The sequence below is a fragment of the Myotis lucifugus genome, unplaced genomic scaffold, assembly GCF_000147115.1.
Source record: "Myotis lucifugus unplaced genomic scaffold, Myoluc2.0 scaffold_1, whole genome shotgun sequence".
In the NCBI taxonomy this organism is placed as follows: domain Eukaryota; kingdom Metazoa; phylum Chordata; class Mammalia; order Chiroptera; family Vespertilionidae; genus Myotis; species Myotis lucifugus.
In genome coordinates this window covers 38,360,587-38,380,485 of record NW_005871049.1, presented here as the reverse complement: position 1 = coordinate 38,380,485, position 19,899 = coordinate 38,360,587, and the positions used below count along the sequence as shown (strand labels likewise).

At 38.4% G+C, this 19,899-nt stretch overlaps 1 protein-coding gene and 1 pseudogene across 1 annotated transcript in view; both read right to left on the bottom strand.

Annotated features, from left to right (window-relative positions):
- FBXO16 (F-box protein 16) overlaps window positions 1-19,899 on the bottom strand; it is a 45,450-nt gene that overhangs the window by 9,707 nt on the left and 15,844 nt on the right. Inside the window, 4 exon segments of the mRNA XM_014457003.2 lie at window positions 2,061-2,163; window positions 6,846-7,078; window positions 11,410-11,574; window positions 15,448-15,654. Of these exon segments, the coding sequence (XP_014312489.1) occupies window positions 2,061-2,163; window positions 6,846-7,078; window positions 11,410-11,574; window positions 15,448-15,654 (708 nt within the window).
- On the bottom strand, window positions 8,529-8,628 carry LOC111826605 (annotated as a pseudogene).

Genomic DNA, 19,899 nt, shown 5'->3' with positions numbered 1-19,899 from the left:
TACTAAGCATAAATACTGATTGTAATTAGTATAGTTACATAAACAATACAAGTAGATCAATACAGGCACGAACTTTATTTATTAACTAGAGGCCTGGTGCACGAGATTCGTGCACTCAGGGGGATCCCTCAGCCCGGCCTGCACCCTCTTGCAGTTTGGGAGCCCTCGGGTGATGTCCAACAGTCAGACAGCATTAGCGCTACCGCGGCCGCTGCTGTGCTCGCCACCGCCACCGCTGCTGTGCTCACCAGCCGTGAGCCCGGCTTCTGGCTGAGTGGTGCTTCCCCTATGGGAGCACACTGACCACCAGGGGGCAGCTCCTGCATTGTCTGCCCCCTGGTGGTCAGTGCGCGTCATAGCGACCGGTTGTTCTGCCATTTGGTTGATTTACATATTTGCCTTTTATTATATAGGATAGCATAATTGTTCTTTATCATTGTTTAATTTGTCCTGGTTTCCCTTTGGGCTTTAATTAGCAGTGCAACTTTTAAAGTTTATAATTTATAACAAATATTTCAACTTAAGCAAGCCCTGCTATTATGTGACAGATGGTTAATGTCAAAAGCCCATGGAGAAGGCTTCTGTCTAGCCCTTGGTTTTTGTTGTTGTTCTTTTGCTTCTTAAGCCAGAGAAATGTTTGACTGTGCTGATAATTTGTACGCATACATCACCATCAACTTTATCGTCCTTCAATTCCCTCATCTCCCCCAGATTTCTCTTCTACTCCTGGCTTAGGAGGGGCCGGGAAACCAGACAGAAGCATGCCTGAATGGCCTGTGTGATAAGCCTCATAAAGTTATTTTTTTCGATTAATGGTTTTCACTGACAATTTTACTGCTCTGCTTTAAGCATCCCCATTCCCTTGGGCATTTGCACATCTGCCTGTGATAAGCCTCATCCAACCCAACAAAATTGGTCCCTCGGAATACAAATCGCCCTATTTTAAAAAGCTCATCTCTCTCTCTCTTTTTTGAATATAATAACACTTGAAAATAAATTTAAACAGAAAGTAATAGGGCTTTAAAGCAGAGCTATCAAAGTGATTTACTCATGAGTACCTACCTTTTTTCCTCCCAATTGACATCCATTTTATATTCATTTTCCTTCAGTGTGTATCCTCAGCTGCTTTTTTTTCTAAATCTTTACTAATAATGTGAACTTTTGATTCCACCCGTATTCCCTTCTACCTTGCACCAAAGACTCATGTGCTCAAAGGGATCCACTGGGGCCATAGAACCAGTTTGGACAACTCTGCTATGAAATGATAATGTTCACTCGACACAATTACTGACTTTAGTAGGTTGTCAAATAGCTATTTTTTTCATTAGGGAGAGCAAAGTTCTGAATTCACTTTTTCTGCAGTTACTTGAAATGCACTGTTATGATCATACTCCACTGGTAGCAGGAAAGTGTACCTTTTTCTTAGGTAAGTGGAATCTTCACCCTATAGAGAAGTGATTTATTTCTGTAGAGAAATTTCTATAGCACCCCCACCAAAGGACTCCAAGCAGAAGGAAAACTGAAATGATAAGAATGTTCCCTTTATATTGTATAGTTCTCAAAGCAGATTCATACACATCAGTTCATCTAGTCTTTTTGTTTTGTTTTAAACAGAGGAGAAAACAAGGGCTCAGAGAGATTAAATAAAGGGCATCTTTAAGATTACACAGCTTGTCAGACCCTTCCAGAGACCAGGATTTAAACCACCACTCGATTCTAATTTAAAAAGAACAAATTCAGTTTCACAAACAGGATGAGAGACCCAGCGCTTTTCATTAACATTATGGTGGGGAATTTTTGTTAGTTTGTTTTGTTAATCCTCTCTGAGGATATTTTTCCATTGATTTTTTTTTTAGAGAGAGTGAAAATCAATGTGAGAGACACATCAATTGGTTGCCTCCTGCACATACCGAGACCAGGGCTATGGAACCTGCAACCAAGGTACGGGCCCTTGACTGAAATCAAACCCGGGACCCTTCAGGCCGGCGGCTGATGCTCTCTATCCACTGAGCCAAACTGGCTATGGCTTTGGTGGGGAATCTTTGGAAAGCAATACTCACCAGTGACTGTGCTTTTCTTAGCTTAGATCTGTCCCGCGATTTATTTTTCTTATCATGTGACTGTCGGCTGGAATCTGGGGTCGTTTCATGTCTTTTCTTTCTTCTGTAAGTTGGAGAGCATTGGAGAAATGACAAATACTCACTTCAAAACTTTGCCCATTTGATTTTGTTGTTACTATGACTTAAAAGATTATCTTCACTCAACTGGAAGCAAGCCAAATGTCCATCAATAGAGAGCTGGTTAAATAAACTCTACACCCACACAATGAAGTGTTATAAGCTGTAAAAAGGAAGGCAGAATATTTCTGGATACAACTGTGGAGTGATCTCCAGGATATAGTGTCACATGAGAAAAGAAAAAGTGGGTGAAGTGGTACGTATTATATGCTATTATTTACTTCCAAAAACGTGTGTGTGTGTGTGTGTGTATTTATGTTTTCTCAAATGGAAGGATTACAGCATAGCATTTTGAAAAACGGTTACCCATAAGTAGGATTCCCATGTGACCCAATCAGGCACAAGGGACAGTATGGAAGGGGAGAAGCAGAAGCTAGACTTCTCCACGTGTACTTTGCTTTGTTTTGTTTTTTTACTTTGGAACTATCTGAATTTTTCTCAAAACTTTTAAATAAAATGAAGGATGAAAATCCCTAAAATCAAAAACAAAATAAATGATCTTGTCCATTGAGTTGGTGACATTAGCACACACAGAATAATTTCTTTATGGGACTTTAACACAGTAATTTGTCTGAATATTCTTTTTAAAAAAATACATTTTTTATTGATTTCAAAGAGAGGAGGGGAGAGGGAGAGAGAGATAGAAACATCAATGATGAGAGAGAATCATTGATCAGCTGCCTCCTGCACACCCCACACTGGGGATCAAGCCTGCAACCCATGTGCCTTGACCGGAATCAAACCATGACCTCCAGGTTCATGGGTTGATGCTCAACCACTGAGCCACGCCAGCTGGGCTGTTTGAATATTCTTAATAGAATATACCCTAAGGACAAAACATCGAAACATGTATGAATGAAAATGTATGGCATTTGGATTTGTCTCAAAATAACCTGGGGAAAGGGCAGAGTGGTGAGGAATAAATGAAACGAGATTGGTCACGAGTTGAAACCTGTTACTGCTGGGTGATGGTTATAAGGGGTTCTAGTCTCTCTACTTTTGTATATACTTGAACTTCCATTATAAAGTTTTATTTAAAAAGATCAGTTTTGCTGAATATTTCTTGCTGCTTAATGTTCAAAAATTTCCCCTAGCTTTGAGTCGGACTGTGGATTGAAGGGTCCTAGTTCAATTCCGGTCAAGGGCACATGCCTGGTTGAGAGCTCGATCCCCAGTGGGTGGTGTGCAGGAGGCAGCCAATCAATGATTCTCTGTCATCATTGATGTTTCTATCTCTCTTTCCCTCTCCCTTCCTCTCTGAAAAAATTTTCCCCAGCTTTTAATTAAGAAATTTCAAACATAAAGAATAGTTGAAAGAATAGTATGATGATTATCCATATATTCTTTAACTAAAGTCAACAATTGATAATATTTTGCTTTATCCCTTTGTATAGATACATATATGAACACACATACATACACACACCATATATACATATGTATATATTTGTCACAGTGTAAGAAAGTAAATTTCAGACACTTCCCCCTAAATACTTCAACACTCATCTCCTAAGATAAAGATATTTGCCTACCTAACCACACTAGTTATCACCATACCTCAGAAAATGAATAGTAATTCCTTAAAATCATTTAATACCCAGTCTATATCAAATTTCCCCAAGAATGCCTATTAAAGTCTTTATTTTTTGAACCAGAATTCCATCTAGATTCAAAATGAATTTGGTTCTTCTGTCTCTTATATTATAGAACATTCTTCCCACCTCTTCCCCCCGCCCCCAACCCCCATGACACTGACTCACTCTTTGAAGAGTCCAAGCATCTGGTCTATATTGGTGAATGGGTCCTATGACTTAGGTATCACTATTATTGCCATTTTACAGATGTGGGAACAGGGGCACAGAGAGGTTAAGGGAGTCCCCCAGGTCACACAGTTAGAAGTATGGGAGCCTGGATTTGCACCCAAGCAGTATGGTTCGAGAGACTGTACATCACCACTATCCTGTGCTGCCTTGGTGTTAATCTGTCGAAATACATTCTAAAAATATGGCAGATGTATGAAAACATTCAAATACTTCAAAATTTGTTTTCTTAATTTTTGTTTATCTTTCATATGTGCATGTGTGTGTTAACAAGTGAACAGATACATGTATATACATAGATACAGATCTATATTTTCTTTCTTTTCTTTCTATATAGGGGTGGAATATTATAGATACTCTTTTGCAATTTGCTTTTTTGATTTAATAATGTACCCTGGGAATCACTCCTAATCTGTTCATAGAGATCTTCTCCATTCATTTTACAGTTGCCTCATGCTCTACTGTGTGAATGGACCATACATGATTTATCCAACAAACACTCTCTCCTATGTATGGCCATTTAAGTTATTTCCAATATTTTAAAATTACAAACAATGTTGCAGTAAATATCCTTGTGCAGATGTATTTTTAGTGTTTTCAACATTGATTCCTAGAAGTAGGATTGCTGGGTCAAAATGTAAATGCATATGTATTCTTGCTGGATATTGTCAAGTTTCCTTCCATGGAGTCTGTGCCAATTTATATTTCCACCAGCTATGAGTAAATTCTATCAGCGTTTGCTCACAGCCTCACCAACAGAACATATTACCGAACTTTAAAGTTTGCCAGATAGTTGAAAAATGATGTATTTTCTAACTCTGTGTAAAAAATGACCCTGGAAGGATAAACTAGAACTAATGAGATTTGTTGGTGGGAATGGGGTAGAAAAGATAACAGCGGGGAGCAGAGTGGAAGAGATGGGGGTGGCTCTTCTCTGAGTATACCCTCTCTTGTGTACACTTCTTGTATACTTTTATATAGTTTTAACTTTAGAACCATGTGACCTACCCACAGTGAAGGAGGTATTAACATACCCACATAACTTTTGAACATAGTATTATGACTATACTAGAGTTCTGGTGAATGAATTCGTGGACATTGAAAGGAAATTAATTAGAAGAAATATTTTAATATCACTATTTGCCCTTTCTCTATAATAGCAGTGTCAACCAAATTCACGATTGACAATGACAGATTGAAACATACGTGTGCGATTGGCACCAGTGAGAGCTTTACATATATAGATAAACTTGCTTAATTAGACCTGCTTTCTGATTTAGCTATTCCAGCCCAGTGAAGCACCCCAACTTCTCTTTCAGGTAATTGTTAACAACACAGCAGTAAATATCAACATGAAGCAGATTATTATTGTAGATCACGCAGAGAGAACAAAGGGTGAAATATTTAACTGCATCAGTATTTGAATATATTCTGCACAGTAAGAAAACCTGAAGTCATTTTCAAGGTCCACCATTTCTTACTTCTTTTCAGTCGGGTCAAGTTTCTAAGCTTTCTAAATCTCCGTTTTCCAGCTAATGAAAATAAAATAAAATTCTGAGTCTCCTATCTACCTGCTCCAGGACTTCCGTGAGGATCAAATGAGATGAGGCATGGGAAAACACTTCACAGACATTTGGTTAAAGTGTAAAATGTTTCCACCTGGCTATAAAGCAAGTCGTGTTCCTGGGCTGAAGAAACTCCAAGGAGGCTAGTCTCTAGGGAGAGGAAGCTGGGCGTTACTATGTGATGTCATTACCCGGTGCCCACATCCACCATTTCTGAGCTGAGCTGGGCTGTGGGCTGCATTTTGCTCCATGGGGTCTTGGCAGCATTGGCTGTGATTTGGTGAGCTGTCACTCCGGGGTGGTGGCGGGGCCTGTGTCCCACTTGGGGGAAGCCGAGTGTTGCTTTGTCGGCACCAGGTCCGCAGTGCCATTTCTTTGTAAATGGCCAGTGCAAATCACGGCAGCTCCTGCATTGAGTGTCTGCCCCCTGTGGTCAGTGCACATCATAGTGACTGGTTGGACGGTCGGAGGGTCACTTAGCATATTAGCCTTTTATATATATAGAGATGCTCAGACTAAAGGCAAAGAGAACCATAAGCAAATATTGAATTCTAGTTTGTAAGTCTGTGGTGTGTTTTTTTGTTAATCCTCACTAGAGGATATTTTTTCTATTGATTTTCAGAGAGAGTGAGTCAACCAACCACACATTGAAAACACTATTTTGCATTCCCAGCCACAGATGGAAAACACTGGTTTCAATCATGGTGGGTTGAATCTATGGATGCAAAAGGCCAACTCTAGTTAAGTTTTTGGGGAATCAAAATTTATATGTGGATTTGAATCACATGGGGGTTGGCGCCCCTTAAGCTGGCATTGTTCAAGGGTGAACTGTGTATAATATACATGACATATAACCTATATATAGTGAACAATAAATAAATATGAGAGCCAGATTTCTTACTGTCAGAGAAGGGAGGTACAAATATGGAAAAAAGAAAAAGACTAGGATGAACCCTATGGTGCTAGATTAAAATAGAGGTATTAAAATACTAAAAGAAGTTGTAATGTTAAATCATTACAGCTATAAAATACAAGCAAATCCTAGCAAACGGCAAATTTACCAATAACAGTTTGTTTACTTTTCTATTACTTTTTACTTCTAAGTATGGAAAAGCTTCTTTACTTCTATATTCACTTAAGTTCTATTTTCCTCTTTTCACATGGAAGTGCCAGCCAATTGTTTCTAAAAGCAGACAAGGGAAGAAGGACATGGAGCTTCTCACCCTTGCCAGATCCGCTCGATGGGGTCACAATTGTCCAGGTAATTGAAGCGAATGATATCAGTTGGATGCTTGTCAGAGGATCTCCAGGGGGGGAGTTCTTTCTCCCCTGAGTGGTTCTTCTTTCTTAAAGAGGAAGAAGATCGGAAAGCCGATGACGGAGACTGCTTTTCCTCTGGAGAACTGCCTGTCACTGGTTGAACATCAGCAACCACAAACCCATCTTTCGGAGGTGTCTAGAAGAAGAAAATGAATGACTATTTCTGTTTATAACACACTGTAATTATAACAACAATAATAAAAAGAGAATATCATCACCATCAGCACGATGGTGATGACAATGGTGACAATGATTACAGCAGCCGTCAACCCAGGAGTACTTGCTATGTGCCAGGCACTGTCTTGGGAAGTTTTCATACATTATTTTATTTAACCTTCACAATAACTCTAAAAGGTAATCGTTAGTTCTCCCATTTAAAGAAGAGGAAACTGAAGATAGGATAAACCAATTAATTGACCTGCTACTACAGAAGTTTTAAGACACAGGGTCAGAATTTGAATCCAGGACTGTCTTGCTTCAAGACCATACCTTCTCTACCTGGTACTGCCACCTCCTCTAACACTTCATTGTATAGGGTTTCCACAACTGCAATTAATTTATCCATGAAAACGTATACATTCAGAAAAGTACTCCAGTCCTAATTACCTATAACCCATACAGACAATTTCAAGTTATATAGGGGTAGTCTCTAGATTTTTATCAATTATTAAAACCTCATCCGCTCCCCCCAAATACTTTTGCTTTAATTTCCAAAATTGAAAGTCTGTTTTTGTGTGTGTGAAATTCCTAAGGTTTTCATGTGGTTGTAGCCTAAGGGAAATGGTATGTTGAGAAGCCATTAAAGGCTTAATTTCTGTTCTTTAAGAGATTAAGGGAGCTTTGCTTGGTGAATTGGTTTGTTTGAATTGCTTGTGAAAATTAAGAAATTCCCCCGTGCCTCCAAGCAGAATCAGTTAGTTTCTTATCCTTGTTTCAACTGCTCTTTGTATATATTTCTATAGCAGGAGAGCACTTAGTACTCATTAATTTGTCTATGTCCTAGGCCACTAGACTAGGCTCCTTGTAAGCATGGTTGGGATCATTGCACTCAAGTACCCAGCACCTAACAGTTTAAAAATATATATATTTATTCATTTAATGAATGATTATATACTGGTAGATTAAGAAAACATTTTATATTTATATCTCTTATAGCTCATAATTGGTTTAGTACTCAAAAGTCTGTGCAGGTCTCATTTTGAATGGGCATTCATTTCATTTCTCTGAGCTAATACTGCATGAAATCTATCTGCTTTTGCTGGAGGAGGTCTGATTTAATAGTACTTGGAATAAATAATAAGTGATAATAAAAATCAGTTTCAGGGGGAAAAGGTCAGGCATAAATGATAGTAATCACATATAAATAAACATCATTAACTCTGAAAAATATAAAATGCTTGACACGTCAACGTAATAGGTAATAATGAAAACTGTGATGACTCTTCTGTATTAAGTAAACAAAACTTTTGTTCACCTAGGCTTTTTGAGAATTTTTTAAATGAGTTTTTGCTGATTTTATTGTTAAATACTTTTGCCTATACTGAAATGATCAGAAATCTTTTTTATTCTGTAAAGTACATTGATTGATTTTTTTTTAATGCTTTATAAATTTGCATGCCATCCTTACACAGGGGGCATACAAGTCTTCTCTGTATCATTCCGATTTTTTTAATATTATTTTAATATTTTTAAAATATTATTTTTAATATTAAACTTACTCTCCTTGGGTACATCTCATTTGGTCATCATGTATTATAAATTTCTGGATTTTATTTGCTAATATTTTAAAAGGATTTTTATATCTGTGTTCATGAGAGATATTGGTCTGTGGTCTTGTTTTGTTTTCTTGTAAAATCTTTATCTGTTTTTGGTAGAAAGGTAATGAGTTCAGAAGTGTTCCCTCTTCCTCTATTTTGTGAAAGCATTTATGTAGAATTGGTATCTCTTCCTTAAATGTGTGATTGAATTCACCAATAAAGCTATCTGGGTCTGAAGTTTTGTGGAAAGTTTTAAACGAATTCAATTTTTAAATTGATAAAGATTTGCTCATGTTTTCTATTTCTTATTGAGACTGTTTTGGCAATTTGTGGTTTTCAAGGATTGTCCATTTCATCTAGGTTGTTGAATTTAAGGACATGGAATTGTTCATAATATTCTCTCACGGTCCTTCTAATGACTGCAGGATCTGTAGTGATGCCTCCCTCTTTCATCCCTGCTACTAGTAATTTATGTGTTCTCTTTTTTTTCCTTTAGCAGGCTAGCCAGAAATTTATCAATTTTATCTATGTTTTCAAACAAGCAGCTTAGGTTTCATTGATAGAAAATAGATTTTCTCTATTGTTTATCTGTTTTCAATTTCATTGATCTCAGCTCTTTATTATTTCTTCCTTCTATCTACTTTGGGTTTAACTTATTCTTCTTTTTCTAGATGAAGTATTATTGAAATTGTTTCTTGGAGCAGATATTGTAGCTTTGCAGACAGTTATAAAGATCATTCTAGCCCAGTTGTCGCATTTTAAGGTTGGGGAAACTATTCTTAACCACTACCATCTGCTTTTAAAATGTTTTCATGCCAGGGACAAAGTATTGGAGGGAAAGGAGATGGTGTTGGTGACTGAGGGAAGGTAAGTTATGCTCTACTCTGGCAACTGCCTGCGTGCACCATCACTGGAACAGCCTCAGAGGGGATTACACAAATTATTCAAGTGTGGTGCTGACAGTTGACCTTAAAACCATAGTCAGATGACTTTATTAACATTAGTCAGACGCTTTATAAACTTAGTCTTTCTGACTAAGAAATATAATTATTAGTTGATTTTATTAACCTCTGTCTTTCTAATTTAGGTTTATTTCTTTAACAGAAAAACTCAAGTTTAATATAACAAAGTACACCCTACAGACATTTAATGCTAAGCAAAGAGGTGGACATTTTCTTGCATTAGAACTAGTCATTATTTTAAATAGAGTTATACAGAAATATTCTGTAGAAAACAAAGCATTGAAGTTAGTTTTATATATAATGTTCAAAACCTCCTATTGCCCTAACTGGTTTGGCTCAGTGGATAGAGTGTCGGCCTGCAGACTGAAGGGTCCCGGGTTCGATTCCGGTCAAGGGCATGTGCCTTGGTTGTGGGCACATCCCCAGTAGGGGGTGTGCAGGAGGCAGCTTATCAATGTTTCTCTCTCATTGATGTTTCTGATTCTCTATCCCTCTCCCTTCCCCTCTGTAAAAAAATCAATAAAATATATATTTTTTAAAATAAACCTCCTTTCATGCTACAAATTGACTAGTCACTTTTCTCTCCTCTGCCCCAGAACAGCCCAAGCTTCAGCTACTGAGTGCCATTCTCTGCCTACAATGAGAATGAGAGTTGAGAAAAACCCTAGGAGAAAAGATATCATAGCTATGGTAATTTTGAAAATAACTTTTCCATCACTGCAGTTTAAAACATTTTTTTAAAAGAAATCCTCATGGAGCACACCGATTACTGAAATTAGAAAGACTAGTTTTATCATTGCAATTGTGATAATATTAATTATGCATAGTTTATTACTATATTAAATGTAAATGTAGCTTACTTTCATAAAACTAACCTAAATGAGCAATTTAGAAGTTGACTATTCATATTTCAAAAGGACTCTTCAATTTTAAAAGGATTCACTGCAGCTTTTTCATAGAATATGATACCCCTGTGGTTTTAAAAATCATTTAAAAATTTAATTTATGCACAATTTTTCAGGAACTCATTCATTGTACAAAATGATGCACAACTCTGCATGTGTCAGACCATGCCATAAACAAAAGGCTCGTAAAAATGTCCTATAATTAACAGCGACTATAAGAATACAAACATTGGTTATAAACCATAGAAAGCCACTAGAAAAAAATTGTGTTATTTTACTTTCTATGATTATATGGAAATGCTTTACACTGGTATTTTCCAGCTGAAAAAGAACTTTAATAGGCTCATTATGCCCTTCCGTAATTACGGATTTATTGGAAAACTTTTCCTTATAAATGTTACAAAAATATACTTCAGCTCACCACAAAGAATCATAGAATATTTGAATTAGTAAAATGGAATTTGCTGATCCATACATAACAAATACTGCACATTACCCACAGAATCCCAGTGTCAGAATTGTTGCAGGGTGGGGGGGAGGCCGGAAGGGTTGGTGAGGCAGGGATACGGAAATCCAAGACCTGGACAGAGTGCGGAGCTCCACAGTCCTAACTTCCTGAGTGGAACGGTGGTTTGGGCGTGTCAGATGAGGGCTCCCAGTGGTCACAGGTATCTTGGCATGGGCTGTCGAGTTCTCAGAAGAGAATTTTGAAGTCATAGTATTCTTCCTTTGAAACAACTCCCTCCTCCAAGTTCAAGTGTGATCATTTAGTCTTTGTTCTAGACTTCCTAAATAACTGATGTTTGTAAGTTTGTTGCTTTTTTTTTTTTTCCCCAAATTTACCTTAGGTCTGGTAACATGAAACTTCTTCACCATTTGAATGTAGTGCTTCTTCCATATGCCCTGCTCAAAGGGAGTTGGAGAGAAATTGATGTACCAGTTAAACCGCAAACATTTGAGCATCCAGAGCTGATCCAGCTCAGTTAAGTTCTTCCAGTGCCAGCTCACCTGGAAAAACAACAATTGAAGAAAAAACAGGACCTACTCAGTTTACATGTTCACTTTCTCTAGGTTTTAAACTGTCACCTTGGACCCTAGATAACATTTTTTATCTTTTCCTCCAATAGTTACCTCCTACCTCAAGTGCTTCCTACCCAAGCAGAACTATTTTCTTTAAATTCTAACTCAGACTTAGAATCTGAGTCAACATATACTTATCGAGCACCTATTAACTATCTTCATAGCAACCTATGGAAGTAAATAAAATTATTACTCTCATATTGCAAATGAAGAAACTGAGGCTCAGTTAGACTTTGGAATTTCATCAAGGTTCATGTGAAAGTTATATAAGAGTTATAGAAACTCAGGTCTGCACATGGTATACATCTGTTTTCCCTTCATTCTTACGATTTAACTAAATATAAATTTTATAAACAGAACACAAATACCGATACTATATGGTGTGTCCCATATGAGACTAGACATCTGTGTCTTAGCTGTAAGAACTGCAAAGATGACTACTAACATTCAAATCCAAATTTCATCCTTGGAAAACTATCCTCTTTTTTAAGAATAACTAATTAATAATTTTGAACACCAAATAAATAAATAAACAAACAGAACACTCTATAATGGGTCTTGCTATCCATACATCTACTTATCTATCACCTCTGCTTCCTCCCTCCTTCCATCCACCACTTACTGAGTTCCTACTATATTTAGCACTGTTTTATGGGCTGAACATGAGTCAGGCAGGAGAGAGGAGGCACAATTAGAAAAAATAAGAGTTCAGGGCTGGAAGAAGGAAAAAGGTTAGAGGATCTGATAGAGCCCCTCAGGCAGAAACAGAAATCATATCTACTTTGTCGAACCCAGAATGAAACACCAACCTTAATCCCTATATGGTTAATTAACTCAGAATTCAATGGAGAGATGAGGTTTTGGAGGGAGGGGATAGGGAGAAAAATTTCTGAATTGTCATTGTTTTCCTCCTTTTCCTTAGATCTTATTTAGACTTGGATATTTAAGCTAGGCTTTCCCCCCAGGGTAGATAAGGTATTTGTTTGTTTTTTAAGGTAGAGAAATGAGAATTGAAGGGCAGATAGGAGCTTTCAAAACTATAAAAGACCACCCCTGCCCCAAATACCTTTTTAAACAGCTCAAAGCTCATTTTAGTGCAATGAATTTATTGTTTCCTTTAAACCTAGATGAAGAATAATGATCTGTGTCTTCCTCACAGTCAGTACTGGCAATAAATATAATGCTGAAATCTTGCTAGATCGACATATGGTGCCCATAGATTATAAGAATAGCTATTTCAAATAATGTTTCCTTAGAATGATAACATTCTCATGTAGAAAACTTGGCAACTTCTGAGAAGTTTAAAGAAAAACAATGTACAAAACCCCATCAATTAAAGATGGACATTATTAACAACCTGGTAGAGCTCTTTTCCTTTCAGTCTTTTTTTTTTTTTTTTTTTTAGGCATGTAAGAAACAAAATTGGGAAACTCTATATACAATTTAAAATTATGCTTTCTTCATTTTACATATCATAAATATCTCTGGTCTTCCAAATCATGTTTTCTAATAGCTGCATAATAATTTGTCATATGGCTATATAACACTGTCATATTGCTGGACATTTAGAATGATATACTCTTTTTAAAAACGGTTTCATTTTTAGAATAAGTAATAAGTGTACATTAATACTAAATTCAAAGGCACAAAGAGGCACACAGTAAAAAGGAAGTCTCTCTCTCATCCCTGTTTTCTAGCCCCTCATTTTCCTCCCTGGATGTAACCACTGTGACCAGCTTCTTGTGGGTCATTTCAGAAGTATTCTAGGTCTATACTAACAAACATGTATGTATTCTTTTATCTTTCCAAAATGGTAGGACAATTCTGCACCTTTGCATTTTTCACTGGTGATATATTTTGGAGATTGCTGCAATTTATTTAACTAGTCTCCTAATGGTGGGCATTTCCATTATTCCTAAACTTTTGCTATTGCAAACAATGCTGCAATATTCTTACACAGATGTAATTTTGCATAGGTTGGTATACCCATTAGATAAATTCCAAGAAGTAGAACTGCTGGGTCAAAGGGAATCATTATTAAAAATCATAATTGATCCCAAATTGTTTTCCATGGTGGTTGTACCAATTTATCTATCAACAATATACAAAAGTGCTTTTGTTTCTTCACACCCTCACCAAGATAGAATATTATTTTAAAAACTTAATCAATCTGTATCATGAAAAATAGCATGACATAGTGAGACTAAGCAGCTTACATATTTTAGAAACACCTGCATTTCTTTCTGTGAACTACTTGTTCATTCATTCCCTTTGCTCATTTTTCTGCTGGGTTGTTGGTCTATTTTTCTTTCTTTTTTTAAAATATAATTTTATTTAAATATATATATAATTTTATTGATTTTAGAGAAGAGAGAGAGAGAGAGAGAGAGAGAGAGAGAGAGAGAGAGAGAAACATCAATGATGAGAGATAATCATCAATCAGCTGCCTCCTGCATGCCCCTACTGGGGATCAAGCCTGCAACCCTGGCATATGCCCTGACCAGGAATGAAACCATGACCTCCTGGTCCATAGTTCGACTCTCAACCACTGAGCCACACCAGCCAGGTGGTCTTTTATTCTTAATATAGATTACTAGAAGTTCTTTAAAATATAAGGAAATTAGCCCTTCATTGGCAATATGTATTTTCCCTATTTACTGTTTGGATTTATTTATAATGTTCTTTTTTATACAGAAAATTTTAATTTTTATAGTCACAATTTAAAATCTAGCTTTCTTTAGTCTTGCTCATAAAATACATACAGTAAATACTATATATAATGAGTAAAGCAAGAATTTAAATTGCATGTTTTCGTCTATGGTTTCTGGGTATTATAGAGTACTTACAAAGACCTCCTTCCCTGTGTTTTCTTTGAGTACCTTCATAGTTTCCTTTGATTTCATATCAATCTTTTATCCTACTAGAAATTTTTTTCATATAGCTTCCCAACTTTCCCAGCTCCTTCATTAAGTAATTCATCTTTCTTACTGAATTCATTTTCTTAATTTTAAAAATGAAAGTTAACATTTTGCACATGTGTGAATGCATGCTAACAGGTAATGTCTGGTGTTACTAGCCTCTATGAGAAGACTCAACAAACTTACTACCCATTTTATAATCTTAAGTAATTTAACTACACTTTAATACACCATGGAATTACTTGTAAGAAAACAATGGTCAGCTCCTTTTCCAAATCCGTGAGCACATTTGCTCACTCTGCACTCTTTTAGTCTCATATTCTTTTGTATATTTCATTAGCACCTTATTTTGAGCCTTTCTCTTTATGAATGGTCTGAGCTGTACAATTTAGGATTTTATTGTAGTTGTGCAATGTAAGACGGTCCTGCTGATGAAGCATTTCTTCTTTGGGTGTTTGCCTCACCACCTGGCAATATTTTTGTGTGTGTGGACATTAATGATATACTTTTTTTTTCCATTTTGAGCACCAAATAGAGCGTGAGACACAAAGTGTCTGAGACGGGGGGGATCCCAAACTACACAGACTAAACATACTGACCACGCCATTTATTGGTTTTGTGCATAGTAAGTCCTCACTTAATGTCACCGATAGATTCTGCAACTTTAAGTGAAATGACATGTAACGAAACCAGTTTTCCGTAGGCTGATATAAACAAGAGTTAAGTTCCTACAGATTCTCATCAACATTGTAACAAAACTAAGTTAAACAAAGTGATGTTAGTTGAGAACCTGCTATACTAGTATGTGCTTTTTTCCCCTCTCAAGTTCCAGAGTTTCCAGGCTGTCCTTACAAAATGCCCCACACTGCTTCTTTGCCTTTACCTGTGCACAGCGACAAAGGCTTCGGGGGTCCAGGAAGGAAAAGATGTATAAGGACAACACCCTTGGAAGCTTGGTAGTAAAATCCAGAGCTTCTGCTGGAATTTTTTCCTGAAGCTTTCGACAGCAGAACTTTTGCTGTGACAGGGAGCAGCGTTCTAACAGGCCCGTCAGGATTCTTCTCCTTTGAGAGTCTGTCCATTTGTCAAACTGGAGAAGAAGAAAAAAAAAAAAAGACGAAAGAAAATAAAAACTTCTGGGTTTAATCTGATTCCAGAGATTCATTATGAAGAAGCAATAAAAATGGCATAGAAAGTGAGTGTAGTAATTTATTCCTAATGAATGGCATGCATTTCTTTTCCTAATTAGCAAATTCCACATTTTGCCACCTACATGCCCTTTCTCACACTTCTATGTGTGAACCTGTGCAAGATCTGAGTGTGTACAGAGTACACTTGACCTGAGAACTTGCAGTTAATTAGGACAGTAAATTGGGAGCTGGCCATATTCATCAACTGAGAAAACATATTTATAACAAAGAACATGAAGAGAAGGTGCCTGGGCCGCCCCTCTCCTCCCACAGAGCTGTGTATTAGCTCGTAAGAGCCAAACTCAAAGACCAGAAACAAACCTTTGCATTCGCAGTTGGAAATAAGGTATTACATGCAAATATCCCTGAGAAGGGGAGTCTATTGGGTCAAGGTCCCACTAATGTGTAAATAATTGATGTGATTGGAGAAGAAATAGCAATAGGAGGACCTGGATAAAAAGAATTCCAGAGACAAGAAGTAGATGCCAAAGTAATCTGGGGCACACCAAACTTTGGTTACTTCACAGTTTCACCCAGAGATAACCCTAAATCAGTCCCAAGATCAGTGGCTGATCTAAGATAAGAATGTGAGGTTTGGCTAAAACCTCCCCAAAAAAAGGCCCTATGGGAACACCTACCTGCTGAATGAGCCACTTGGCCGGAGTTTAAATCTTTACTTCTTTTGTCCATTAGAGAAAATAGGGAAATTTGGGGCTACTTGTATATTGTATGCTATTTCATTTCACATATAGATACCTACTACAGCTATTATAAAGTAATCAGAATTTTATAATGAACTTTAGTTATATACTGACTACCTAACAAGGCATACTAGTATAAGGCAAAAATGTATCTGGTACAAGCCTTATAATCAACTTTATTATAGTCGTACAATGTATTTTTGTTGTTGTTCATCCTCACCTGAGGATATTTTTCCATTGATTTTTATTTAGAGAGAGTGGGGGGGGGGAGGGATAGAGAGAGATGTGAGAGAGACACATTGGTTGCCTCCCACACACACCCAGACTAGGGACTGAACCTGCAACCCAGGTACGTGCCCTGGACCAGGAATTGAACCTCTGATCCTTCGGTGCATGGGCCGACGCTCTAACCACTGAGATCACCAGCCAGGGCAACAATGTATTTTTTAAAAATATATATATTTTATTGATTTTTTTATAGAGAGGAAGGGAGAGAGATAGAGAGTTAGAAACATCGATGAGAGAGAAACATCGATCAGCTGCCTCCTGCACACTTCCCACTGGGGATGTGCCCGCAACCAAGGTACATGCCCTTGACCGGAATAGAACCCGGGACCCTTCAGTCCGCAGGCCGACGCTCTATCCACTGAGCCAAACCGGTTAGGGCAACAATGTATTTTTTAAAAATTAGTAGGGATACTTCTATTCACTATCATAGATCTATTCGATGACTCACAAATCTCACTTGGAAGACTATAATTCAAGAGGGAAAAAAACTCTAAAATGAATAAAAACACCAAAAACTTTAACTTATAAATGAGTAAAATGTATTCATGTGTAAGTGTTTCCTGATTTGTGCTATCCCTGTTTCTGCACAATCCATATCTCCAACTTCTTTCCTTCTGGGTTGGATTATTGGAATGAATAGAGAGGAGCCAGAAAAGAATGTCGAGGGTCAGGGTAAGAACCAGGCCCAGGAGGATGCATTGATCTATAAAATGAAGAGCCAAGGAGAAACCAAGATGGCGGCATAGGAAAACACCGGAAATTGCTGCCTCCGACAACAACTTCAAAAATACAACTAAAAGACAGAACGGTCATCATCCAGAACCACAGGAAGGCTGGCTGAGTGGAAATTCTACAACTAGAAGGAAAGAGAAGAGCACACAGACTCAGAGGAACTACGAAAGTAAAGTGCAGAGGTATGGAGGCTCCGGCGTGCGCGGAAAGGGGCGGGCACCTGAGGACTCGGCTGTCTTTTTGAATCCGGAGGGAGTCACAAGCTCCCGACTGCTCTGAACTCCGGTTCCGGGAAATCTCTGGGGTCCCAGGGCTCATACGGGGAGAAACTGGACAGTCTGGCAGCAGACAGAACTCAGAACTTGAGGGTGGCTTCCCCTCAGAGGTGCTGGCAGCAATTACTGGGACACTGAGACTCGAGGCCCCTTAGGGCAGGGCTGAGAATCAGCCATAGCTGCTTGCTCCGCCCTGTTGATTCCGAGACCCCGCCCCATCCAGGCTGCTGCAAAGCCTTTTGCATATGAATGCCCGGGTCCTTTGCAACCTGACAACTACCTAACAAATTGCAGCTGGGCCAGACACACCCAGAACTTCCAAGAGAAGGCCCAAGGCCCCACAGCAGCTTGCATTGCTTCACACCTGGGCCTCATCTGGGCACCCCCAAACCCCAAAAAAGGGAAGGGGAATCTGCATATCTCTTCGTAGCTCCTGCTGGGTAACCTCAGGAAGAGGCTTAATTAGCACCTCCTTAGATCCAAGAGCCAGTGTACCAGTGGTCAGAGTGGGACCACCCAGATTACAACTCCTCATAGTCATAAGGAACACACTCAGGGGGCAGACTCAGTGAGCACCAAAGCCCCACTGAAGCAAGTCTTGCCCCAGAAGGGTGTCTTCAGCACAGAAGTTCTCCCACTGCAGACACAGCTGATTCTCACTGCCAGTTGGCCTGGAGGTCAATTCCTCCCAGTGACACCTAAAACAATCAAGGCATAACTACAACAAGACTGTGCACAAAGCCCACAAGGGGGTGCACCAAGAGTGTCCACCTCAGGTAACTGGGGAGGCTGAGCCACTGGGCCCTGTAGGACACCTAGCACACAAAACCACTCTACCAACACAGGGAAGCAGACAAAATGCAAAGACAAAGAAACAGGTCACAAATGACAGAAATGGAGGACAGCAAACGACTGGATATAGAGTTCAAAACCACGGTTCTAAGATTTTTCAAGAATTTTATGGAAACCGCCGATAAATGTAGTGAGATCCTCAAGAAATCTAGTGAGACCCTCGATGTTGTGATAAAGGACCAACTAGAAATTAAGCATACACTGACTGAAATAAAGAATATTATACAGACTCCCAACAGCAGACCAGAGGATCGCAAGAATCAAGTCAAAGATTTGAAATACGAAGAAGCAAAAAACACCCAACCAGAAAAGCAAAATGAAAAAAGAATCCAAAAATACGAAGATAGTGTAAGGAGCCTCTGGGGCAACTTCAAGCGTACCAACATCAGAATTATAGGGGTACCAGAAGAAGAGAGAGGGCAAGATATTGAAAACCTATTTGAAGAAATAATGACAGAAAACTTCCCCTACCTGGTGAAAGAAATAGACTTCCAAGTCCAGGAAGCACAGAGAACCCCAAACAAAAGGAATCCAAAGAGGACCACACCAAGACACATCATAATTAAAATGCCAAGAGAAAAAGACAAAGAGAGAATCTTAAAAGCAGCAAGAGAAAAAAAGTCAGTTACCTACAAGGGAGTACCCATACGACTGTCAGCTGATTTCTCAACAGAAACCATGCAGGCCAGAAGAGAGTGGCAAGAAATATTCAAAGTGATGAATAGCAAGAACCTACAACCAAGATTACTTTATCCAGCAAAGCTATCATTCAGAATTGAAGGTCAGATAAAGAGCTTCACAGATAAGAAAAAGCTAAAGGAGTTCATCACCACCAAACCAGCATTATATGAAATGCTGAAAGGTATTCTTTAAGAAGAGGAAGAAGAAAAAGGAACTCTTACCATTTGCCACACCATGGATGGAACTAGAGAGCATTATGCTAGGTGAAATAAGCCAGTCAGAGAAGGATAAATACCACATGATCTCACTCATTTGTGGAATATAATGAACATCATAAACTGATGAACAAGGACTGATCCAGAGACGGAGAGGCATTGATTGGACTGTCGGGCCTTGGAGGGAAGGTAGGGGAGGGTGGGGGTAAGGGGGAAAGATCAACCAAAGGACTTACATGCAAGCATATAGGTCTAACCAATGGACATGGACAACGGGCGGGGGGGGGGGGGGAGGGCATTAGCGGGGGGGGGGGGGAAAGGGGGGTTAAGGGCCCCTATTTAAAATCTTAATCCATAAAAAAATATATTTAAAAAAAATAAAATGAAGAGCCCAGGGGAGG